This window comes from Mizuhopecten yessoensis, unplaced genomic scaffold (genome assembly GCF_002113885.1).
Source record: "Mizuhopecten yessoensis strain PY_sf001 unplaced genomic scaffold, ASM211388v2 scaffold8839.1, whole genome shotgun sequence".
In the NCBI taxonomy this organism is placed as follows: domain Eukaryota; kingdom Metazoa; phylum Mollusca; class Bivalvia; order Pectinida; family Pectinidae; genus Mizuhopecten; species Mizuhopecten yessoensis.
This window is the reverse complement of record NW_018407747.1, coordinates 8,057-35,525: the sequence shown is the minus strand read 5'-3', so window position 1 is coordinate 35,525 and position 27,469 is coordinate 8,057. Positions and strand designations below refer to the sequence as shown.

General features: G+C 35.8%; 2 protein-coding genes and 1 long non-coding RNA gene across 5 annotated transcripts in view; 2 read left to right on the top strand and 1 right to left on the bottom strand.

Moving 5' to 3' along the window:
• LOC110456718 (forkhead box protein P1-like) overlaps positions 1-26,816 on the top strand; it is a 73,043-nt gene extending 46,227 nt beyond the window's left edge. For all 3 annotated transcript variants that reach the window (XM_021507631.1, XM_021507630.1, XM_021507629.1), the window contains exons 5-14: positions 2,094-2,291; positions 2,686-2,830; positions 3,426-3,513; positions 13,731-13,835; positions 14,352-14,747; positions 14,965-15,066; positions 15,473-15,594; positions 16,772-16,844; positions 17,119-17,261; positions 19,945-26,816. In XM_021507631.1, the coding sequence (XP_021363306.1) occupies positions 2,094-2,291; positions 2,686-2,830; positions 3,426-3,513; positions 13,731-13,835; positions 14,352-14,747; positions 14,965-15,066; positions 15,473-15,594; positions 16,772-16,844; positions 17,119-17,261; positions 19,945-20,269 (1,697 nt within the window). In that variant the 3' untranslated portion in view covers positions 20,270-26,816. The remainder of the gene's footprint in view (positions 1-2,093; positions 2,292-2,685; positions 2,831-3,425; positions 3,514-13,730; positions 13,836-14,351; positions 14,748-14,964; positions 15,067-15,472; positions 15,595-16,771; positions 16,845-17,118; positions 17,262-19,944) is intronic.
• Positions 4,937-6,626, bottom strand: LOC110456721. The gene is made up of 2 exons (XR_002463622.1): positions 6,521-6,626; positions 4,937-5,965 (listed from the first exon to the last, which is right to left on the bottom strand). It is a non-coding gene; the product is annotated as an uncharacterized LOC110456721 (long non-coding RNA).
• On the top strand, positions 6,652-8,839 carry LOC110456720. Its single transcript, XM_021507632.1, has 2 exons — positions 6,652-6,885; positions 8,067-8,839. The coding sequence occupies exons 1-2, from the start codon at positions 6,845-6,847 to the stop codon at positions 8,482-8,484; spliced, it is 459 nt and encodes a 152-aa protein (XP_021363307.1). The 5' UTR covers positions 6,652-6,844; the 3' UTR covers positions 8,485-8,839.
• Positions 26,817-27,469: the final 653 nt, after the last annotated feature.

Genomic DNA, 27,469 nt, shown 5'->3' with positions numbered 1-27,469 from the left:
CCCCCCCACCTGCCCCTACTGCCTGCCCCCACTGCCTGCCCTGTGGTTACCAGTGGCAATAACTCTACAAGGTACTGCACTAACACACACCTACACTTGTTAACTATTCATTGCATTCCTTACTTCAATTATCATGATTTATGGCGTGCATTGTCTAGTTATGGTCATTGGTTTGAATAAGAGATTCTGTTGCTGTTTGGCAAGTATTTGTCTGTCTAGTTAACGGTCATATATTGATATGTGATTGTCTAGTAACCTACTTTAGAGTACAGGGCAAATTTGTTAATTATAGGTCCGCAGTAATCCAGACGAAAACTTCTTCGATACCCATATTCAGAAAACTCTTTATTTAAGAAAGGGAAAATTTGTGATTTCATTTAAATTCAGTTTTTGTCCAAACAAAAGCCAGTTGTATTGTGTTGGCCAGTAGTTCAGAAGGCAACTGTGTCTGATAATGTTTGAATCCCGGTGTGTTAATAGACTGCTTCCTGGTTGTATTTTGAAATTAAAGCCAGGTACAACTTGTGTGGGATCTCCAAATGGGGCCTTAAAATATGTTTATTTTGGTGCAGCCCCTGGTTGAAATTATCGCTTGCTTACTGACACATCTGATTGAAAGTGTATTTGTTGAAAACAGTGTAGGAGCAGTTGTAAAAATATCCTCATATAAAAGTACTGGGGTTGACTTCAACCTTTATATTTTCCCTTTTTAAAAAAAAAAACTAACACAAAAAAGTGGAAGTGTTATGACGTGATGGGCTTGGCTGAGACCAGGCAGTAGGTACTCTACAGTACATCTCCCCATCAGCCGCGCGTGTATTTACACCAACAACATTTTATACAAAATCAATAATACATCAAGTACAATTTTAAGATAAAACCCTGTGAAAGGAAATATAATGTCAGCAGCTGAATACATAGTATGGCTGATTATTTTTCCAGGTCATCAGCTCCCCTCATCTGGGCTTGTTTATTTCTTCAACAGAGAGCTGGTGCAGGCTAGCTATTTATACCACGGCTTGTTTACACCATGTTGGGGTGGCCTACCTATTTGTTTACACAGTTGTTAGTCATTCAAGAGCGGTTGTTTACCAGGCTTGTTTACAAAAGCTTCGTTTTCCATACACATTGGCTATTAGCATCTGACAGGGCCTTTCCTGTGTATATCTTGTAAACATTTCAACTTATAAACAAAATCCCGCATTGTTTTCACTCTGGAAACATTTGCACACACAGGTTGTGTGCTTGCGGCCAGCCTGGCCATCTCTCGTCTGTCAGGCTGTCGGTAATGATCCTGGCCATGGATTATAAAACCTTTGTGCCAAGTGTTAGCAAAAATATACAGCACCCACAAACAGGAAATCTGTAATTTTCTGTTTGTTAACTTTGTGCAGAAGTTATAATTCAATCCAGAGGGCTTTAACACAAACAGATACCAACCTGTGATTAAACACACATTTGCCAATCGGGGAGGGCAGAGGATACACAGCCCAACCTGATGAACAGAATCTCAACACTGGAGCAACTGTGGAAAGCAGAGAGGCTAAATTAGTGTGACTTAATTTTTACAGCTGGAGCAATATATATATATATATATATATATATACATTTCCCAAATAGTGTTGAGTCAGCTTTTTGTTTCAATTATTTATCTAAATTAACACATGGTGTTGGAAGGATTCAAAGGTGAAGGTCATTTGGCAAGGACCATCATGACCTTCATACTATCTAGGTCAGTACGTGGGTCAAGGTGAAGGATGAAGTAAACTTACCCACTGGACTTTAGAAGTCAAATTTATATGAAGGACATCATACAATTCAGTGTGTCAAGGTCAAGGTTATTGGTACACTGATCTTTACATTTGGGAAGACTTTATTGAGTTCAAAGTGCAAAGGTCATGGTCGTAATACACTGGTGAAGGCTATCAGTTAACAGATCAGGCCACTGACTTGTATTTGCTGCCTGGATTACCCGCTACCTCGTCAGAAAGGACTTGTATAGACAATGTCGTCCTCACTATTGATGCAGACCAACAGGAATCTGTTTTGTCCTCCATTGTTCTTGTCTACAAGTAGGCCATTTTTGTTGCCAGGCATGATGTCGCCAGGGGAGATTCAGCAGCTATGGAAGGAGGTGGCTAGTCAATCCGGCTTGGATGATTCAATCATGAAAAATAACATCAATGGTGCTGTGCCGACCTCACTGGGAGGCGGTTTGTCCTCCCTCTCCTTTCCAACCCCGCCCACCAGCTGGGCAACCAATGGCATCACAGAAACCTACCTCAACCAAGGTATAGGAAATACTTGTCTTCGAGGAAACTTTTACATGAACTGATATTTGTGATTGAAAGTGTAATTAACTTACATCCATTATTCCATACAGACAGAGTTGTTTTACCACTATTTATTCAGACATTTGCATATTATAATTGATTCAAGATTAATATGTCGGTATTATTTGATTTTTTTTCTTTCATAAATTTGATACTTGTTTATGAGATTGGTATATTCAGGATCTTTAATAAATATGCATACACAATCTTGTAATGTAAATTGTAGGTGTAAATTATAATTCAAACAATGAATGACTAACTACTGGCATTGATTATGCTAGATTATCTAATTAAATTTTGTCAGTATTACTAGTTTTCTGATATTGACCTTTGAACCTTCTGCATGTTTCAGGCAACTCTTCCCTCGGCCATTCCGCGGTGCAGGTCAAGCAAGAGCAAACCAGCCCGACATCGTCCTATCATGCACTATTCCGACACTGCCTATGTAAATGGCCCGGTTGTGATACACATTGCGAGGATTACATTTCTTTCCTCAAGTGAGTTGCCTCCCTTTTCCTCTCAATTACTAATTAAACTCTTTTGCAAGATTTCTCCAAGCTTCCGAGATTATTTTCAAAGAATCTCAATATGACACTCTGAATTTAAACGGTGAAATCAATTTCAGTGTTTGACTGGAAGATTTTTTATGTTTGTCAGCTGTCTCTTTCAAAGAGTTTCAACCTCCTTAGTGACCCAGTTCAGTGAGAACATCCTTATTGACCCAGTTCAGTGAGAACATCCTTAGTGACCCAGTTCAGTGAGAAACTCCTTAGTGACCCATTCCAGTGAGAACATCCTTAGTGACCCAGTTCAGTGAGAACATCCTTAGTGACCCAGTTCAGTGAGAACATCCTTAGTGACCCAGTTCAGTGACCTTAGCATAAGTCACAAGTTTTATGACATGTCTAGACATTACCAAGACATCAAAATTTTGCTCAGCATGATTATTTTACCATCCTACCAATATTGATTTACTGACATGTTCATTGATTGGATGTAAAGCCTTGAGCAGAAATGAGACCATTGATACAGGTTTAAAGTTGTATTAGCAGTGTTGTAATTGTACTAACCTTGACATTTTGGTTGTTTTAGACATTTGAGTGCTGAGCATATATTAGATGATAGAAGCACAGCCCAAGCTCGTGTCCAAATGCAGGTTGTCAGTCAGCTGGAAATCCAGGTAAGGTCAAGGTCATTGTTTTAAGATTTAAAAATAACTTTTATCCAAAAACAAATTGTCAGCCAGACCCAAATCTAGGTTCATTCAAGATCATTGTGTTAGATTTGAAAAGTCAGTGGAACAAACCTGCTGAGTGATAGTCAATTAAACACAAACAAGTTTTTAGGTCACTGTGCTAGGGTCAAGGTTATCGTATATGGTACAGTGTTGGCTGAGATATGTATGGTCAGGTACACAGCTTCGTTGCTGACCTGTCAGTGTTCTGATTGTGTTAATTCGCTGTCTACAATATCTTAACAAAAAAGTAAAACACAATCTATATTATCTTGCTCAAAAGGTCATTGGGTACATTGGCCTTGTCAACCTCACAAGGAATACTGCGGTAATGTCATGATTTTGTGGCGAAGATGTTGCTGTTTTCCCTTTGGTGTTTTGAGTCAAGACGTGTGATACATGTGATGCATGTGATGTAGGGAAGTCTGATGCTTGTGTCTATTTCATATTATGATATGTATAGAAAGATAGCTGAATCTCCTTTGATGAACATCCTTTGTGACGGGACCTGTTTGAGATACATTTATGTTATCTGAATCTCAATGTGATATCAAAAGAATATTAAATGGAACCAAAAGTTTGTTGGTAAGATTCTGATATGTACTGTCCCCTGCGAAATGATTATGAATAATTCATGAAACTTCATGAACAGTTCATGAAATATTCATGAATAATATTCATGAATGTTCTTGATTTGTTCATGAATATTTTCATGAAATTCATGAACTTAAAACTTCATGAATAATCTTGAGCAAAATATTTCATGAAAATTCATGAATATAAATTCATGAATATTCATGAATATTCATGAATGTAAAATCATGAACTTTCATGAATATAAAATCATGAATATTCATGAATATATGAATTCATGAACATTCATGAAAAATGGCAACAATTCATGAATGTTCATGAATGTTCATGAAGAAAACGTCCCATTTTAAGTTCATGAATTGAAAATGCTTGAAATATTCATGAACATTCATGAACATGTACAAATTACCACATTTCATGAACTTTCATGAAAGTTCATGAAAGTCTAATACCATATGAAAATAAACAATGGAATTCCACTTGGATACCAGAGGAAATACCACTGGATTCCACCAGCAATTTGACCTGGAATTTGTGGCCAAATTGCCCAGTGGATTCCAGTGGTATTTCCACTGAAATACCTAGCCAGTGGTCACTGAAATTCAAATTGGAATCACTTATATGAAGATAACAATAATAATGGACATTCAATAGATTCTGAATTTACAGTTATGACGGTATATATAATCATTCATGCTGTGTTTAAAGTTAGAAATAATGCAAGTAACGTCACAAATATCTTTTAAACATGAAAAAATGACAGTTGAATAACATATATATTTGCAAAAGTTTTTACTGCTACATATTTAGCATTGTTAAATATGAAATATGGATGCATGGTTCACATATGGTCTGTGTGGTTTCAAGAATATGATACAGCTGACATTATTAGGTTAGAGTTGTAGAATACAGGTTTCCCAAAACTCTTGAAATTTATCTGTATTGTATATGCAAATACATGCTGGTTTCCTCGTTGTAGAACTTGCACACTTTTTACCCGGTCTACTTATTGCGAGTCTATCCATTCTCCATGTAACAATTGATGGTGTTTGAAGTTCGAAATGTTCGTCTTCTATTTCGTCTAAATCACTGAGTTTGTTCAAAGCTTTTTAAACAAATTTGGAATTAGGATCGGAAATAATAATTCCTTCACCATTAAGTTTTTGTTTTGTCAGTAACAAACACTTTATTTCCAATTGCAAGCTCCACACTGTACGTTCCAATTATTACTGTTGTCATTTTTCTTGGTAGAACTTCTTTTGCCTAAACTTTTATCTAAAAGATATTCTCTTTTGTTTTGCAAAATTATTCCTAGTATTTGCCATACCTCTTTGTATGTCTGCTTAATTGAGGTGTCACTGATAATACATTTTTAAAAAACCGTTGTTATTTTCCAAGAATATTTGGTGCAAGGGGAGATCTTTTTTTTAAATATTGCCAGTACGTGTCTGCCGCATCTTGCATGAGATTGCTGAAAAACTGTTGTGGTGCTTTAGGTATTCCTCTTTTATCCTTTTTCAATAGCAAATCTTTCGCTGTATATCTTGGGACATTTTACACATCACTGTCATCCTGCAGGCTGGTGTTATCTTCTGAGCTTGTACACATATGCTTTAATTATCATTTGAAGATCTTGCACTAAAGCTTACATCTTCAGGTTCTGGCTGCTAATAATACTGCCTGTTTGTGTCGATGTCAGCAAAGCATGACGACTCTGTATCTGGCACACTTCAAAACGATCCATCAAGCAATCGAATGCATCTCTGATGTCCGCGTCAGTAAATTTTAGGAGTAATCCCATTTTCTGAATAAGAAAAAAGTTAATAATTTTTCATTTATCTTATAAAATACTGTAGAAATTAGTATATAGGCCTACCTGTATTTTCAAAGCCCCTGTACATCAACCTTATTTTTTGGGGGGGGGGGGGGCTTTGATATCACACAAGTGGGACAGTAATTTTTATTGAAATTATATATTATCTATCTGCAAATTTCATACAAGTTAAGAACTATCTCAAGAGGTGCATTCATACTGTAAACTTCAAATTCGGCAGGGTGGGATTGGGTGCACACGCACACACGTTTGGTAATTTGGACGCAGTAACCATTAGCACTCAGTAATATATTCAATTCTGTTTTCTAACGTATAATTTTCAGTATCGATATCATTGCTAAACCCGCACGGTAAATATGACCACGGAATTAGATTAGATTATATAAGTCCGTAATATGACGAATCAGATGAGTTGTTGCCAATGTAAACCGTTGTAACATCATGATCACAGACTGGTTTCACATAATTACACATAGTTTTAACATTTCATACAAGTATTTCATAAAATCCCAATCAGATTCTTACCTTCGGCTTCGATAACCTTCCTGCCGTCTTTCGAAAATTTCTCCATCTCCACTTTCTTCTGAAGCGTATTTGGCGCGGGATTAATTTCGTCCAATCAGAATAATTCCTCTATTCGCTCCGATCCTACCGGAAGTCAATTTATAAAAATATGGCATGGAATGACTTCGGTGCGAAAAAAGACCATGTAACTTTGTCTGTCGATAAACAGGCACACCAATCGATGAAAGGAAGATTAAAACACATATAAAAAGATACGGGCTTCATCTCAATGACGGCGATGCAAACAATGGATAGGAATTGGAGTTTGAACATTCGCCCGACAGCATGTCAACAACTCCAGTTTCCCCTGGATTTTCGCACACTAGGTAAGACTAAGGCCATCATACGTTGATTAAATTAACTTAAGGAGCAATGCCATGTTGTTTCCGTAGTTATTTCAATTAAAAGTTTTTGTAAAAAGTCCAGAGGTGTAGGCGTGTCGCTGTTTTGTGCCACTAAGTCACCGAATATTTCACAGGCGTTCGAAATTCTGACAGTAAATTGACAGACCTAACGTTAAATCTTATAAAGGAATATGGACGATTAAGTCAATTACTATCGATAGTAATACTGTTATCTTGAAATGATAAATATCTCAATTTACTGTCAGAATTTTAAATGCTTGTGATTATTTTCACCGCATGGCGACGGTAAAATCCTGGGTATAATCGAAGTCAAGTATCTCTTCGTTTTTGAGGATTATGTTGTATAATATTGTACCAATTGTGAACTAATACTTGTACTTTACATAACGAAAAAATAAAAAAAAAATCCTGTTCATGATCTATGATCTAAATAAAATGTTTAGATTATTATTTTTACTGCAACTGGCAGTTGGAATTATTCTGAGCAATGTTGACTGAAAATGTTTATGTCCAATGTTAATTACCAGTAAATATACTGTCAACTTACCAGCCATGCCAGTATTTACTGGTAAACATTGGACAACAATTTCTTTAGTAAATATTAATTGCGGCCCTGAGATAATTAGCTATCTTGTCAATTACCTCATATAGAACTCCCTGATCTCAAAGATCTCATCTCGCTTTCAGTTTATAAAAGTGTGAAGGTTCATGATCTTTCCTGTTCAGGTGTCCCGCTTTGTCGGTGACTAACTGATGTCATTAAACAAACTTCAAAATACACTAGTCTCAAATTTAGAAATGGCTTGACATCCTTGAACTACCCGACTATTTACTAAGGATGTTAAACATTGTAAACCAAGCTGGAAACAATTCTGAATTTGGTCTTCAATAAACAATAGTTCCATCCGCAATAAGCCCATGCCTGCAGGTAATAACACCCTCCCCCCAATATCATTATGAATTTCATTATTTTTTAATTCATTTCCCTATATATACATGTAGCGTGTAATATATATATGTCTGCAATTAGACCACCCAATATTTTACACTTGCTCCCTGGGCTTATTGAAGGATAAATATGGTAGATGATAATTAATTGGTAATTGGCGTGTTCAGTATATCATACAAATTATATATTTCAGATCAGATTCAGAGACAAGCTCTGATGATAAATTAAACCAAGATCTAGAGGATATGGCCAATTGGCATGAAGACCAGGGTTCAATATACTCAGAATCTGATCAGGAGATGACAGATCCTGAACAGGATGATTCAGAGGCCAACAGTGATTCCGAAGATGAGAACCAAAAGGAAATGAATTGTGACTGGTGTAGTTCTTATGACTTCACTGTATTCAACTCAGAATTAGCAGTCAACAAAATTCCTAATTCTGATACTATGACTAAACTTGAATGGCTGTGCTATCAGTTTCATAGGTTTGTGTCCCATCCATCAATGAGCAAAGCAGCGTTTACACAAAATCTTCAGGTGCAGAAAATAATACACAATGACAAAGACAATATACAAAACAATAATGAAAATAATGAACTGCCAGGATGACTTTTTACCAGCTGTGCCAATATCTCTGAATGTCCTTGCAAGTCTGGGACATATTGAGTCAGAATTTGAAAAATGCCATTACCATGCCCGTGTTAAAGGAGCATGCTGAAAAATCACTCTGCATTCATGTTTTTGAACTAGTTGACTGGAGACACTGTATTAGTTCATTGCAGTAGACTAGGAAAGAAGTTCATCTTAGTCCAAATAACACCAAATCTCACATTCATAAGTGTTAAACACTTGAACATAACTGACTTAACATAGTCATATTTTGTATAAACTCATGTACGTTAATAGCTAGCCTACAATTGTCTTTGTAAAGGGTAATATATCTATTAAAAAATTGTTAAACTGATGTATTGTTCCATTTTTTCTAGTTAATACCACTTCATGCAAAATGTATTTCAGATCTCATCACCTCTGCATGGATTGTCAGAGGAGTTATAGTTCCATTGGAATTAATATTCCAGTAGAAATATAATTCCAGTGATTTTTTTCCAGTGGAATTCTACTTGTATTTTTTTGCTTCACTGGAATTCCACAGGATTTTTGTTTTCTTCTCTGGAATTCCAGTGGTATTCCACTGAAATATTTCATTCCAGTGGAATCTCACTGAAATTCCAGTGTTATTTTCAATATGTATATATATATATATATACATAAGGAGGTGAGAAGCATGTGATTTGTAGTCTGTGACCTTAACAACTGACTGAGCCACCGCTGCTCCCAGTAATTACAGTGCTTCCCAAAGTCAATAAAATCAATACAGATGGAACTCCATAATATAATTTATGTATACTTCCTGCAAAATTGGCAATTATATTTATATATTATATATATTTACATTATTATATACATTCATGCAAAATGGACATGGAGTTGAAATAACCACAAGAAAAAAAATGGTTTCTGAGGATACTGAGTTTTCTCATCATTCATAATTTCATGAATAATAGTGAATTTTGTGTATTTGAAATATTCATCAAAGTTCATGATTTCTGCTCAGTCAATCTTTAAGAAATTTTGATGAATTTTAATGAATTTGCATTATTCATTTAAATTCATCAAAGTTCATGATTTCTCAAGGATATGCCTTTCATGAATTCTGATGAATTTTAATGAATTTTTGCTGTGCATAAAAGTCCATGAATAATTCATAATCACAAACTTCATGCAGATTCATGCATTTTTATGAATTTATTAATTATTCATAAAAGTTCATGAAGAATGCATGAAAGCAGGTTGATGAATATTCATGAATAAGTATTCATGAATTTCAAACTGTCTATATTCATGAATGTTCATGAATTGTTCATGACCATTCATGATTTCATGAATACCCTCTCGCAGGGGGTATATTGTGACACAGAAGTGGTCCAGACATACATTATCAACGGTAGGCCCTAAACAATGTCGACACAGTTCTTGTTTGCTGGATGACTTCACTTGACACACTTCCGCGACGTATACCTGTCAATTATTCACATGTGGGCGTGGCCCTGTGGAAAGGAAACTTATATTCTAACCGGCACATATCTGTATTATCATGACAACATATATTCAGAAATGCATGAAGCCATAAAATCGGGAAATAAAAAGCAACAATAAAACGGAAAAATAATCAGATGGACTTATTGATTTAGTTTTTGTGTAAAGTTTTACAACCTTATACTGGTTTGTTAATATGTTTATCCAATCAAATATACATATATATATAGGATTATGTGTTCTGGACAGCTGTTATTGATCTCCAACTCTGTTTTACTGTAGTTTGTTTAGTGATATATCCTGTTATGTCATCCTGATGAAGACTTATAAAAGCCTGTTTCTGTGTTTATACGGCTACTGACAGTTTGATAGGTAATTACTAAGAAGTGCAGCTTAAGTTCTGTCCTCTTTAACTCGGTCACGATCAGATTTCAGATTTATCATTGTTTCCGTTTATTTTTGACTGGCACTGCTAGCCTACTTAATAAGGCCAGGTAATAAGATGTCAACCATTGGTCAATAACGGTTATAATCACAAGTGATCTGGATTTCACAGTTTTCCTTACCTTACAGACCAGAGGGAGGAGAGCTGCATCATATCTGCGTCACTCTCCTGTGTCACAACCGTAGTTTGTTTGTGACAACCCCAGAGCTGTCTGAATTTAGTTTTGTACCACCTGGGGGCCATCAGAATTAATTTCTTTACTGTACTAGCTGTTTTGTAACAATGCAGAGGATATCAGAACTTAGCTCTGAAGGACATCAGAATTTCATCTGTACTGTACAACCTGTTAAAACCAACCCGGGGGACATCAGAATTTCATCTGTACTGTACAACCACCTGTTAATTAAAACCCGGGGGACATCAGAATTTCGTCTGTACTGTACAACCACCTGTTAATAACAACCCGGGGAACATCAAAATTTTGTCTGTACTGTACAACCTGTTAATAACAACCCCGGGGACATCAGAATTTCGTCTGTACTGTACCACCTGTTAATAAACAACCCCGGGGGCCATCAGAATTTCGTCTGTAATGTACAACCACCTGTTAATTAAAACCCGGGGGACATCAGAATTTCGTCTGTACTGTACCACCTGTTAATAACAACACCGGGGACATCAGAATTTCGTCTGTACTTTACCACCTGTTAATAAACAACCCCGGGGGACATCAGAATTTAGTTGTCTATGGTATATGTAGCACACAATTTTAACAAACCTTAGGACCCCAGAAATCAGGTCTTTTATATGATTTATTTATAACGAACCTCAGGGCATCATAAATCAGTTCTCTACTTTAAAGTATTAGGACAAATGCCATGTCCACAAAAATGAGTTGGCTATGGTAAAAATTCTTAACAAAATTTGATGTCCATGAGGCTTGCTTTGAGACACAAATGTGACAAATATGAATTCATTGTAAACGTGATGGAATCTTTTACCTGAAAGCAAAATCACTGGTATATGGACATAGATGATTTCTCTTGTTGTATTGGTTGTCCTAGATCTAGGTGCAGTGTTTCTAGTGGCAGTTCAAACGTCACTGCCCACCTTGTATGACAGCAGGCCATTGGGTCAGTAGGTCACTCCTGGGGAGAGTCAGTGACAATGATTTGTTTGTGACAATGATTTGTTTGTGACAATGATTTGTTTTGTTGCAGGTGAAAAATATGTAATTATAGGACACATTTGGATCTAAACACGTACTGGAATTATAGAACATATTTGGATCTGAACATGTACAGATTATAGTAATTATCCCCTCGCAACTAAAATTTGAGGGGATATAGGATTTTGCACATACGTACATAAGTACATGGGTATGTTACACTCTTTGTCATCGCTCTAGCGACTTCATTCCTCAACAGAATTTCATGAAACTTCATATAAGTGTTAAGTATAACAATACCTTGAACAACGTTGTGTTTCGGGTTTCTATGTTGAAGGTCAAGGTCAATGTTACTATTTTGAGAAAAAACTTTGTCATTGCTCTATCGACTTCATTTCTCAATGGCATTTCATGAAACTTCATACGAATGTTTAGTATGGCATTGCCTTGAACAGCTTCTCCTTGTGGGTTTTTATGTGAAGGTCAAGGTCACTTACTATTTTTAGAAAAACTTTGTCATCGCTCTAGCGACTTCATTTCCTCTTACATTTGTCACAATGTGTGAATAAGAGGGGATTTATATCACTTGTATTGCCTTGTTGATTTTTTGGGCAGGGCTGACACATAACTGGTCGTTACCTGATGAAACCTGATCAGGTGCACTAGACCTTTGTCTCGTACATTGTGACCTTGGACAGTTCTGAGTGATGACCACACATAGGCCTCTGATTAGTCAAAATTTAGATATTGTTCTGAGTGATGTACGTTCGATCAACTGCAAGTGAAGTTGCCCTTGGTGTTTTTCTCTGTTTTGAGTTTAGTGACCCTTGGTCAGTTCATCACCTGGTGTAATGGTACATATATAGTGCTGACCACCATAAGGTAGTCATTATCCTACCTGTCCACAGTGTTAAATAGGTCACATCACTATCTGGACACAGTGTTAAATAGGTCACATCACTACCTGGACACTGCTTATTGGGGTACAGATTGCTGCTGAAAAACAAGTGTAGATGAACTCAGAACTAAAACAGAAGCATGGTGGAAATACATGCAGGTATCCGAGGTCATATGATATAGCTAATAATAAAGTCGGAGGAACTTCAAAAGATAATCGTACAGAGAAAAATCAGCCACTTTTCTGCAGGTGCAGAGAAGCATGCTGTAGAAGGGGGGGGNATAGGATGAATAAATTAAGGAGACAACAGATGAAAGTCAGGAATATTCATTTGTGATAATCTGTGGTTATTTTTTGACATATCAATGCAAAAATATTGTACAATCTTACCATTTGAGTTCAAACCCAATCATGTATGTCTGTGGTTTAATATGGGTACAGGTAGGCACTAGAGGAAGCCTCGCAATCTTTATACTTTATGATCTTGAATCTGATTATTTTTATTTTATTTATGAAGTGCCAAAATGTAAAACAAACGCTAAATTTCTGTGAAAATATCAAGGCAAATTGAATTGCAATCTGGACAAGTAAATGTAAGGCTATTCCTAAGCAACATTCATGAAACTGGTCGTAGTCTAAGATAATTCACAATGTACAGAATTATGACTCGGTCTTAAAATCACAGAACTTTTAAAGCAAAGTCGGTCCTAATACTATATACAGGGAAATGTTCATCGCCGCTAAACTTTTGCCATTTTGGCCCTCTGTTAAGAAGGCGAATTTATCGAAACGTGAAAGTAAGAACACGACATACGTACCATATATACAGTAATATGTAAAGGGCGAAAATAATACTGCACAAAAAACGGACTTTACCAGTAAAGGCCGAAAATAATACTGCACAAAAAACTGACTTTACCAGTAAAGGGCGAAAATAATACTGCACAAAAAACGGACTTTACCAGTAAAGGGTGAACACTTGGTATACAGTAGTAAAGACTGGAGAGAAACAAAGGAATCTCAGCAATGTTCTTTGCTCCCTTAGCGATTCATTTCCATGTATTTTACCTCTGATCTCAAAAACCCGTCATCATTTTCTTGATCCCAAAGATTCAACACAATGAGATGTGAGTGTACACAAACATCTATGTCTATGTGTTTAAATCAGTAAAACTGTTATGGGTCTAAATGACATGTGGTTACATATGGAGAATGGTTTTTCTAATGGTGGTGCCGTTTGGTTACAGTTAACTCGAGAAAAGGACCTTCTACAGGAGATGATGAAACACTTACATATGAAAACTTCAGACAACAAGGCTCATTCTGGGCTGTCATCAGAAGGGGGGACACAGGTAATGTTCTTAGTTATCTCAGCCTTCTGGTGTTAAACCATGTTGACGTATGTCGTGTTTAATGTTAACAGGAAACTCCAGCTCAAACCTGTCGGAGATTTCAAGGACAAATTCTCAAAATCAACAGATGTTTGATGATATTTACCTCTTTTAGATAGTTTCAGTGTGAATTAATAAATTTCTGGAATATATTTTTTTTCTCATAAATATGAATTGTACTGTAAATCAGATAGTATTCTAAAGTACTTGATTTTGCAATGATATTTATATTGACATATTTGCAAGAATTTGAACTAACAACATCGATAAATTTGTTCATGCATAATATTTTCTATAGTGTGTTTGAATAAATGTTCAAAAGAAATTTGAATTTTCGGATAAATTTCCTAACAAATGTATATCATGTAGTTTCCCAGACTATCAGAATCCGATTTAATGATGTTCTATGTTGTTCAAGCTGTAATGGACTATACAAGTGTTAATCATTACTGATGTGATATAAATGTTATATTTCAGAAGCCACTGAACACACACTCGCCTCCCATCACCTCGTCCAATCTGCTCAGTCAGCTTCCAAGTCCCAACAAAATGGTGACGGTATCCTCCAGCCCGCTTAAGCTGTCCCATCTGTCTGTCTCAGCCCCTCCGACGCCAGTTGGCCTGGTTGGTAACCCCATGTCCCTGCCCCTATTGATTCCTCCACCCCTTGGCCAGACACCCATATCAAAACCGTCGACTCCCCTGTCGCAGGCGTCGTCTCTGCCGACCACACCCACCAGCGCTGGTCCAATGAGGAGACGTGTGTCCGACAAGTGTAACCTGCCCATATCAGCTGAAATCCAAAGAAATAGAGACTTCTACAAAAGTACAGATGTTCGCCCACCCTTCACCTACGCCTCGCTGATACGTCAGGTATATTTTTTCATGTCATATTAATCATTCTTTTTATTCCTGTTGTACCCTGCTAACTATAAATGAGTGCTTATTTAAGTTGAAGTATTTTCGTTCATCTCCAATTTAAACATATTGTTTCTTCATAAGCACAAACAAATGTTTTTGAACTTAAAAAGAACCGCAGGAATGCCGCTTCAAATGTGACGTTAAACCCATGCTTGTTTTTATGTTTTAGGCTATCATCGAGTCGCCACACAAACAGCTGACCCTTAACGAAATCTATCAATGGTTCCAAAACACCTTTGCTTACTTCCGCAGGAATGAGGCCACATGGAAGGTACGTCTTAGTGTTTGTAGTAATCACTCTTGAACTCACAAGTTAAGTCTGTATGTCACAGTAAGGTAGCATACTTCCTTAAGTCTTGAAATTTCCATGTGACAGTAAGGTGGCATAAACCCCTAATATAGCATGTTTCCTTAGTCTAAAGTCTCTATGCATAAACTCCTAAATCCCTTGTGTCACAGTAAGATAACTCTACATGTCAAAGTGAGGTAGCATATATATATATACTTAAGCTTTGTGCAAAGTGAGGTAGCATATATATATATACTTAAGCTTTGTGCAAAATCCTTCTTCACATACTGCCGAATATCTGTGCTTCCCATTGGGTTTGATGATGATGATGGTTATTTTGTGTGACAACTTGTAGATATTGTTGTGACTTTGGCTGTCTGTTTTGTAGAATGCCGTGCGACACAACCTTAGTCTACACAAATGCTTTATGAGAGTGGAGAATGTGAAAGGAGCTGTCTGGACGGTTGATGAAATCGAGTTCTACAAAAGAAGACCTCAGAAATTAGGAGGGTAGGTTATATTTACTTCTTCTATCCCAAATCTTCCCGAGAACTGTTGTTGTATTTTACAAACAGCAGCATGAAAGATAGAACTGTAAAATCTGTATATTTCATGTGATCTGCATCTTTTTATAAATTTCTGAGGTGCAATTATAAAATATCTCACATTTTTTATTCCAATAAGTGAGAAATATTTCTGTTATTCCTCATTTAGCAAAGCCCATTTGTTGCATACAAGTTGTCGAAAGTATATAGTTAACCACAAAAATAAGTGGTCACAATTCAGCTTGATTAATGGTGATAATGATTAAAGGTGTCTATGTGTGGTTTTTGATGTGCCCTGGTAATAGGAGCATTAGTTTTGATCCTGGTACTAAATGGGGCCATAGGCCCCGAGCTTCAGGTAATTACTGACGAGTATGTAACCTGCAGTTAACCTGTGTTGTACCTGTCGCCCGACCTGCTGATTAGTCGTCACACCTTAGCTCAGTTTGTTGTGCTGGTAGTTCATAGACCGATCACCTTCCTACATATCAAATTACGTTAAAACATATTTTTCATTGTTTTAGAATAACATTAATTCATTTCCGTGTAGCACTGATTTGAAGTTTTATTTATGACCATGCTAGGTGTATAAAGTGAGGCTCGTATTCCAGACAGCCGTCCAGAAAGGTGGACTGGAGAGGTGTTACTTGTCACAGTTCAATAGCTGTCATTATTGACATATATCCTGATTAGCATTTATTATTGAAACTCCGCTCAAGTACATGCTTACTTTGGTAGTTTTAATTATTATGCGGCCTATATTTGGACCATGATGTGACTTTTTTGTCAGATCACATGAAGGATGTGATCAGCTATATCAATCAATGATCAGTAATGTAAATGACATGCTCTGAATTAACTCCCATCATTTGTGCCCGAATAAATTAATGTTTCTATGAATAGGTCACTGAAATTACTTTCCCTGTTTAAAGGAACTTAATTACCTTACAGCCGCAATACTTTTAGAAAATTCTAGAAAATTTGGCATTCAGAAACCAATTTGGCATTCAGAAACCTATGTGCTCTGAATTTTCCAAAGAAAATACCACCATACCAATAAAAACAGTTACTGATTTTAATGATAATATGATCTAAAATAATGATACTTCAACACTCTTCACATGTCACTTGTTATGTTTCAGGAATATGTCTAAGAGTCCTTCCATGCAGAGTGAACATTCTGTGTTTGGTGAAAACCTCAATGCCAGCTTAAGGGTAGGTACCTACCTATATTGATCAGTAAACGGACACTTTTATCTTTGTTGAGGTTATGTCACGTTTTATACATTCAAAGACCTTACCCTGATTTCTGTTTTAAAATCATACTAAACTCTTCTAAATTCCTCCCGATCAATCTTTTTGTTTCTAAATTCACTTCTAATATTAGCAATATTTCTGGTTACAGGTTGAAAATTTATTGCCAATTTTTAGGTAAAGTTTAACATTATTAGGGTGGCGTTTTTTCATTATGAATTTTTGTATTACATAGGTGGCGCTAGAACATGCGAACAGTATGATGAATCATCAAATGTGTAACGGCAACGTGTCTGTTGACGGAGTGGAAGACCTCTCCATGAAGTCCAGTCGCAACAGCAGTTCAGACAGTCTAGCCAAGCTAGAACTACCACCCAGGTATGTGTAGAACTCATTCTAGATTATATCTGATCCATTCTTCTACCCCCCTACTCCTCATTCCCCTCTTTCCCCTTCCACGGTTCTCTCCTGTCAATTTCTTTCCCTGTATTCTCTTACATAGCCACCTCTTCCTCAACCCCTGCGTGTCACTCTTTAACTGCCCTCTACCCATTCTTTACCTCCCTTCGTTTTCCCTTGATTTTCCTCTGACCATTTTCGCCTTTCCACTAGCCATCCCATATTGAATCTTTTTCCCCTTTAAATCTTTGAATAGTTTACGTCTTATAGCACAGCCACAGCAATTGTCATCAGCAATCAATGCTTTCAAATAAAAAAATCATCTGGTGACGCCGCTCGGTGTGAGAAAATACTGGACTGTTTTAATTCCTGCTACGACTGCAATGTCTCATTGTCGAGAACAAAAATAAATTTGATTTGACAAGTTCTTGACATCTAACCTATTGATGGAACAATGATGTCTTTATCCATATGTTCGACAATAAGTTCAACGCCGAAGGGATTGCATAAAATTTTCAAAATTGAAGGGGGGGAAATCTGAGATATGTGCCATGTTGCTTTCCGTTTCAAGAAAGCACAAACAAATGTCAGTAACGATATCCAGAAGTCATTGATATTCAAGGAGTTCAAAAGGAAATCTTTCATTAGATGGAAAATCAAACACAAGAGAAGTTTGACAGGTATTTGAAAATAAAAACAAAATATTTTCATCCATTAATTCACTATCTGTGAAGGCATGACAGGGATTTCATTAATTACGTGAATCAAAGGGTTTACTAGTCAAGCTGATTTCATTCGAGGCCAGCTGTATGTCAATCACATATTGATGGATGTTGGGCCATGGATAGCGGAAGTGAGAATGTCAACCCTGACACCCTCGCATACTGCTTACTGATGACAATATGCAAATTAGAACGTGGTTAGTTTATTATCTGTCGTAGAGATCAAACTGTACGCTTTGTTAAGCAGGTCACTATTGACAGTCCCCAGACAGTCATGGGTCATTTATGTATATCGAGATGTATCGCAAATAAATAAACTTCACATAGATCTGTCATTACTTTGCATATCATTGCCATGCTCCAGAGCATAATTAATGAGGAAAAGTAAGATTTTACTAAGGTCACAGTATAGTACCGGGCTATATAAATATATATCTATATATACATACATTAATGGGAAGACAAGGTAACAGTAGACGATGAGTTGGCAAATGTTGGTTTAACAGAAAATCTCATCCCATAAATATCAGAAAGTATGTTGATGAATGAGCGGGGCTATTTTTACCTATGAAATTTACGTGCGCGTGTATGTGTGAGTGTAATTAAATTTTTCACGGCGCTTAAGCGGAAACAAGTTGTCGCAGATTTGACTTTGACATGGCGAGGGCGTTTGTCTAAACAATGTTTTTATTGATCCAAGTATAGTCGTAAAACCACCGCACATGATGGTTAAAAAAAAGATATACAGCTTTCCTTATGGCCAATTTCCTGTCGTCCCTAACAAACATCACATGGACATTTATCTATATTTGTTAATGGTTACCTGTTCACATGCAAATTTCGTATTTCAGAAAAATAGCAACTTGTTTACATCATGACTGTGGTTGCCATTGTTTATCCGTTTATATGTAAATAACTTCAATTTATCTAGATTAAATTTTGTTTAATTAAAAGAATATATTTGAATAAAAAACAGACCTTAGAAACAGATAAGAAAGCAGGTTGTATAAGGGTGTAAAGTTCTTATAAAAGAAATACCATCATATGTGGTTTATTATGGCTGAGTTATCTATTTTTAATCTCCCGGCTTTTCATTTTATCTGTTAGGATCAATGTCTTTTGCTGACATCATACGGATGATTTTATGGGTTTCTTAATATAAATGTATATAATAAAGGCTTCGAATATAGTAAGTCTGTAGGCAGTTTCTAATGATATATAAGGTACCTGGAAAGCTACAAAACGGAAAATCATTCTAGGCTGATGAAATATTACATTATGGTAATGATTGAGGAAAAAGTAAGATGGATGACAATGAACGACATCACCTGGTGAGATTGTGTTTATTTATTTACGTTACTTTGTGAACACATTAGTATATGTACAGTCTGATTCCCTCGAGTGCACAAGTCGGTAAATCACTCGAGCGTAGATCCCTAAGGGGCCTTAATCTTCTCCAGCTTCCATTGTGTATGGAGAGTCACCGACTGCTTTACAGGTGTTTATTTCAATTTTATTAATGCTCCTACAAAAAGTTTTTGTGCAATTTTGGATTCAAAAAGATCAATTTTAGATAAGATAAGTAAATCTTTCCATTTTGTATCTGTGGCTTTCACCGGGAAAGGAAGAAAATACCTCCCATCTCTCTTCCTGTACAGGTAGATCATGAGATATGTATAAGAAAATATTGGGGATCTGTGTGTATCGTTATGTTTCTGTAGTAGGTCAATTATTTATTAATGATAAATGGAAAAAAACAGGTTCAAAACAGTTGAATGACATATAAAAATAATTTCAGAATTTTAGAACTATACTGTAGAGAAAAAAACACTTTATACTGTAGAGAAAAAAACACTTCCTAGTACATATGTTTGTTAGATAGGTAAATATTATTATCGGCAGGGTTAATTCAAGGGAAACCTCGTATTCTTATTTTCCAGGGATGAGTTAATGGGAATCAAGTCGGAGCCCGACATGGAAGCCGACACCTTCCTGGAGAACGGTCATTCTCCACTGGACAGAGAGGATGAGGAAGAGATGCGAGATCTCGAGGATGGTCTGACAGGTTCCGGGGAGGAGTTTGATGAGGAAGAGGCAGCCATGGAAACGGCATGCGAGGACATGCAAAGATCACAACAATCAGTGTCTCCGTACGGACAATTATCACACAATCAGGAGCTTTATTTACAGTCACTGCAGCCCCAACAATCACAGACACAGGAAACAGTGCTCTCACCCGTCGTGACCAGTACAATTGCGTCATGAGACTGTTTAAGTTGAAACTGTTGTATTATTTAAATTGTGCAGATATTGACTGTTTGGTCTTCTTTGTAAGACCAACTTTGTTTTATTTAGATCTGCATTGATTGACTTGTTTAAGTTGTAATTCATTAAGTTATGAAAGGCGCATGCAGCAAGGACTTGATTTCGCTGCAGTGTATTATAGTGTATTATATTTCATGTCTAAGTGAATCAAATGGACCTTTGACAATTTGTTAGCGTGTGGCGAGAATCATAGAATGTGTTAACACTGTAGTGCTCACTAGGGTGTTCTATTGTTATATTTCAATTTTGAAAGATTGAATCATAATGATTTTTTTTTAATTCTATACATTATATATATATATCGTTAAATCAGGCCAAAGCTAGAAATTGATTCCAATTTTTTAGAAGCTCGTAATGATATGGATACTTTCCACAGATGATTACAAAAACCGTTGTGTTTACGCTATGTATTGAATTGATAGCTACGACCTTATCTACCTTGTGACACAGTGCTAATAATTCTGGTCAAAATTTGATTATTATTTCAAATCTTTGACTACAATTTCCATCTTTTAAAATGTTAAAAGTCTAGTTATTTTGACAGATTCCAGTTTTTTGATTTCGTGAAAAAGAAGAGATTTATTAGTCATTCTATAAATACTTTTGGCCTGGTTATTCAGCTCAAAGCCGTAGCCATGACTGGATCTTATGTGTAACAAAACAGAACTGAGATCACAGAATTCATTTTCACTTTCTGACATGGGTGTGCTGTTTTGGAGTGCAATAGTCAACCGAATCTTGTTGCAATATATATTTATTTTTTTCCTCATTCATTTTTACTTTTTTTTTTAACTTCTCTACCCACTTCATACGTGTATAAAAGTCATTGATTAGTGCAGAAGTTGTTTAAATCGCTTTGATCCATATTTTATCACAATGAAAATTGACCTAATACTATTGGGTTAATCTCATTGTTGCATTAATTCAGTCAGAAACAGGTTCATGCAAATTAGGAATTCTGCAACCAATCAAGAGCATTTGAACCATTAAAGTTCAAATATTAATGATTTGTTTCCTTATGTTCATTTTGTGGTATAAGGAGCATCAAGTGCCTCAGACCAGCCGAGAAGATTTGTTTTTGTTTTTTCCTCCAAGTTGTTTTGAAATTTCCATTACATTTAGTGGAATAGACTTTTTTTTTTAAATTAACTCTTAATTTCCTTACGAGTAGTAACATTTGAAACTTCAATTTTTTTTTCACATATTGAACAATCATTTCACCTTGCTGTTTCTAGATCTGCTTTTTGTTGAAGTTTGAATATTTTTCTTCTTTTTCGTGGAGTTTTGTCGCTGAAGTTTTTGTTTGAATTTGAATGCTTGAACTGATCAAGATCCTGCCTCACCTTTGTTGATTACAATCTGGTAACTCCTGATGTCTAGCAATGTATAATACTGGTAGGTGTCGTGATGGATCACAGGTAGGTTGTTATGTACTGTATGAACCCATCATCTTACACCCTTACATAACAAAAACGTAATCAACACATTTCATGCAAAATTTAATTTTGAGTCATCAAAAAAAATATTTTTTTGGTTTTCTTAAATTAAGTTATTTTTGATGTGTCAGCGCTGTGCTATATATATATTGCATGATTGATACGTCACTGTTGATAGGTAAGCTACAATGAACATTGATGGATCGTCCAGGATAATTCAATTCTATTTATTTCTCGTATGCAAAGCAAAAGAGTTTAGAATTAATTAATCAGGATTGTTTTGTGGTAGTGAAAGATGACATGTCGAAAATTTTAATTTTCTGATGTGTAACATTTGTTTGATGGTAACCAAACACCTGTATTTCCTTAGAAAATGACAAACACTTTTCTAACTCTATACAGCTACATGTCATTGAGTTTCTGTTTTAGAGGTGTTATAATCTATATAGAGAAATTAATCAATGCATGACACCTTCATCAAGAGTTCATTAAGAGCTAACTATTCTATTTATTGTTTTAGTTCATTTTTCATCTGTCATATTTTCTCTGATTTAGAAGTGCATATCTATACATCTGTTTTTAAATTGCTGTCCGTCAGAATTTGTGACATCTCCTTCCTGTTTGTATTAAGGAAATCTGTTAACCAGTTCTTAATGGAACCTCATTATAATCATCAAGTTCAACACTTTGAATATTTGTGCATGTAGTTATTATTATTAGCAGTCTTGTTTTCAAAAACCCAGCAGACATTTCCAAAGCATTAACTAGTACATGTAGCTAATTATGAAGACTCAGGATTTGATAGCAAGGCTGTACAATCATCATGTATTGTTGTTTTGATTTTATTATAGTCAGCCTCATACACAAACTGGATTTACTATACTTAGCAGCACTATGGCTGCCGTTTGGTGTGAGAATTGTTGTCTTTTTGTACAGGGGTTATAAAAGCAAACACATTGGTATATTCCTATAATTGAAAAAAGAAATTAGGTTAAAACTAAATTTTGACAAAATGCTTTATCTCCGTTTCAAATGAAATTTCTTTTAGTTTTACAATTGAAATGTTTGATTTTGTATCTGAAAAATAGATTGCTCTTCCTTTATTTTGGGCTTTCACACTTTTGTTATCTGTTGCAAAGTAATGACTTGATTTCAAGATGAAATAATTGCCACATTTATGGATGACGGCAGAAGATTTTGTTTTCTTAGAAAAAAATTAGAACTGAACAAAAAACTTGTTTTACAATAGGATAGGAGTAATATTTGATAACATGTTACTGCTGACAGCACCCGAGAAGTTGTACACTTTTAATTTTATTGTCAGCTTTGTTGATTTTTTGCAGTTTTGTTTGTTTGTTTTTTTCACTGGTTTGGGAACAACATTTGTTAGCACATACAATACGAAAAAAGAAAAATTATTTGCAAGTGTTTTTGTACACCTTTTTAGAAAATACTTCCCTTTTTTACGCTACAAGTTTCACTGAAAAGGAAATAGTCAGCTCCCACTGTTTTTTACTCTTTCAGAAGAGAAAAATCAGACAATTTGTTGTTTAAAGTCTGGTTTTGTTTACTACGGTACTCGAACATATCTTAGAAAAGTAAACAAGCTGCAGTGTGCATAAATAAAAACGGCTAAATCTTGTGTGAAAGTAAAACGTTGTATGAAATGATTTTTTCCTTTAGACAATATGTTACTGTAGGTGAGGAGAGTTAGGCAATTTACCCCTGATGTGACCTTTGACCTTTTGTTATTTTTATCTACTGATGTGCCACAGAAACAGTGATGTATTGAGATACTGTGTTCATGGTTTTGATCCTGTATATATATATTTGGTATTGAGGCGCGGACAGGGACTGGCACCAATACGTGTGTGTATATGGTAGCTTGTGAGAGTGTCCTTAACTTATAGACCAAGGAGGAGTGTGCTGTCCGATGTGCTAGGTACATTTTGTCTACGTGTGCACTGTTGTGTTCGTTTTATACTATGTAGAACTATTTTGGATCTCAATTTTGTGTTTTATTTTTTTGTTCCATAGAAGTGCATTGACTATGGATTTGTACAATAGTCCAGTTTCTGTTGACGTGAGGGATGTACATAGATTGTTTAAGACATTTTTACCGGTAGTCAGATTGTAAATTTGATTACTAGGGGAAATACTTTTAAGGTAATATATTTCCATGACTTGTATATATATGTATGAATATAGAAAGTGCTTCTATCAGTATTTTGAATACAATTTTTGGTATTCAAAATGTATTCAATGTATCAGCCTTCCTGATAGGCTGAGGGAAATTCTTGTGTGTTTGTTTGTTGATTTTGTTTAGATTTGCATTTCTACTCAGAATGAAATTTCATTTCCTTAAAAATGTAATGAAGGCGGAAAATCGAAATTATTCCAGTGATTGCAGCTTTACTTAAAAGAGCATTTGGCACCCACCTTGATTTGAAAGGTTACCCACAGTATTGAGAGAGAGAAAACCGTAGTGGACATGTAGGCATTAATATTCCTTAACATAATTTTAAATGGATAAGGAAGATTGTAGTGTAGCTTTATCGCAAAAACCTCCACATTCTGTTGAAGAATGTACATTTGTAGATAGGCAGGAATAGTCCTGCTAAGATTCTTCCAATCATTGTTTACACATCGCAATTAAAAATTGCAGCCATCAGAACCAAAGTCATTTTACATTATGGATCTTTGACAGAACAGGACTGGCATTCGAATATAGATCTAGTTATCCCATAAATCTGACCGGAGAAACAAGAGCGGCATTATATGTACATATCAGAGTTTAGCATTGCAGTAGCCTTCTCCTTATCCATAATACTGTGGCTTTCGTCGACTTGTGGCCATGTATTTAACTTTCCTTGTGAGTTCAGTGATGCCTGGGGATTACAGGGCTAGATATAACTTAACTATAAACAAGGGATAAAGGATCTGAAGATGTTACAGGGTTTTTGTTAGTTTGCTCCTTTTCATATTTTAATCACGGATAAAGGTTGTGGATAAGGAGGTATTTGCCTTTAGATATCGGCTATGTTGATACAGTTTGGGAGACTATAGGCCCCATCATTGGATACTGGTCTGGGAGTAGGTACTCTCACATTCAGCACTGAACATAGGGCACTTCCCTCTTATTTCTCATGTGTATTGTTGTAACTGGAACTATAAACTTTTAAAGAGATGTATATGACCTTATTTGACAATCAAACGTTAAAAATACAAAAGAAGTATATAGTCCTTCAGAAGTTGCATGGTTATCTACCGGCAGTTGTCAAAACAGCTTGAAAGTATTATTAATCTTTATGTCTATGATGTATTCATGTATCAGCTGTATATATTATATAGATCTCTGCTCTCCTATTATTTTGATGTTTTCTGCAGACTTAGTCTTGCTAGATTTTCCCTTGATTCATGAGAATTATCTCCCTTTGATTAAATACAATCAGACTTACCTGGAAGGGAGGGAGGATCATTATTTATTTCATTAGATAGTATTTGTGATGTAAGGGAGATAACTTATGTTGTCCTCCTCACTACTGGGCTAGGGAAACAGAATACTGTTTACCTGTTAAATGTTACTGGGGATCGAACTGCAGAGGTAGGAAAGGTTGTGGATGACCTGCTGGAATCATTTATAAAGACACTATTGCACATACTAGGTTGGGTTAGACCATCATTATGCTGAATCCTCAGTATTTTATGGTATGGAGGTATAGACCCTTCTTAACTCTAAGTAAGGATATTTTAAGGGCTGAGTGCAGCTTCATTGTAAGTAAGGATATTTTAAGGGCCGAGTGCAGCTTCATTGTAAGTAAGGATATTTTAAGGGCTGAGTGCAGCTTCATTAATTAAAAACATCCCGGGTATGGTTAGTAGTGATAAGTGGGACAGCATTTGGACCCTACCTAAGGGTGAGTTAAGAATTGTGAGGACTCTGGGTATGAGTGAAAGGTCATTAGAATCTTGTACCTAGGAGTAAGCAGGACATCTTAAATACCCTGGGTGTGATTGGGACACATTTTAGCGGGGTGTAATTTGAACCTCTTAAATATCCTACCTGAGTGTGATTGTACACTGATTACCATCATACAACCTCTGTAGGAGAAGGACAGCGTTCTGACACAGAAGGTTTAGGGCTGTCATAACCTCACTTTACTTTGGGTGTTGGTTGCCTCTGTAGGAGAAGGACAGCGTTCTGACACAGAAGGTTTAGGGCTGTCATAACCTCACTTTACTTTGGGTGTTTGTTGCCTCTGTGTGCCATCTGTCTAGTCACTTTGTTTGCCCTCTAATTTATTACATCATTTGTGCATAATGTTGACATATACTTGAGAAATTGTTTGTTGGTATGTCTCAGGAAAAAAATGGAAAAAACACAGGTCTTTGTTTTTATAAAAAATAATGTTTTTAAAATTGTAAAAAAAAGAATGCTGGCTAAGGTCTTCAATTTGAACTGCTGAGTTATGAACTTGTGCAGTTAATGTGCATTTTGTTTTTTAGTTTTCCTCTGAATGAATAATTTGTCATATTTTTCATAGAGAAACAGTTTTATTGGGCACTTTTTTCGGTGTTATTAAGTCATCAACTGTTTTAAATATATTTAAGTTGATTTATATGATCACAACATGGTAACAGTTACATGTAAGTTACCATTGATCATGTGATCAGTCATGTGACATTTACAATTGATCTGTCATGTTACAAAGGATCATGTGATCAGTCATATGACAAGTATAATTTGATTAAGTGATAATTGCACTTCATTAGGTGACTGTAAAACATTATTTTTCCATTTACTACTTTTGCACAAATGTTGACTTTTCTTTGGACCAATGACAGCAGTTGTTTCATAATTCTCATTCAACCATCTGTTGTTACATCATCCAATCACATCAGCCGTTACATCATCTCCTCATAGACCGGTGCATTCATATTTCATCAATTTCCCTTTGTCTGACACAGTTTGTATCTATTCTTATGTCATTTTCAAACATGAGTAATCATTTCCAGAGTAAGAATTAAAATTGCAGTATGCTGGAGAAAAATTGTAGTGTTGTGTTTTATTTTTCTTCAGAACTGTCAAAAACATATCAGCCAGCTGAAACCAGCTTAAAAACCTGGGCCTGTATTCATGTAACCGGTCTCATACTGACACTGATTTGTGTGCTCAAGCCAACAACTTGTAACCTGCTTAATTCATGTCAAATGGTCAAAAAGTCGAATGTAAATACTTGAAGCAGTAATTGGCTTTCAACATTTCTTGTATTTTGTAGACAAAATATTGTATTTATATTAACTGATCACTGGCACCAGAAATTGGGCTGGAGCACAAAATATGTGTTTGAGCATGAAATCAGGCCCGGTAATAATAGATATTAACCCAGATCTTGTACTCTGTCTATATCAGTAACTATACACCTCTATATCAGTAACTATACACCTCTAAATACACCTATCTAATATAATGAGGTCAACATGTTGCTTAGAAAGGGAACACAGGTCTGGGCTGATAAAATATGTGAAACTGAAAGCAAAATCCATTAAAACCAAATGTTGGATCTGATGTTGCACCTACTGATATCCAACACTGTATTTGATCTAAATGTGTTCCTAATGACATTAGACTGTATAATAGATCTAGAGGTGTACCTAATGACATTAGACAGTATAATAGATCTTTAAATGTACCTTCTGACAT

Bases quoted from the DNA above. Each gene is read 5' to 3' on its own strand.
- LOC110456720 (XM_021507632.1), top strand. From the start codon at position 6,845: ATGTCAACAACTCCAGTTTCCCCTGGATTTTCGCACACTAG. The intron at 6,886-8,066 runs GTAAGACTAAGG...TATATATTTCAG, and splicing joins CCTGGATTTTCGCACACTAG to ATCAGATTCAGAGACAAGCT.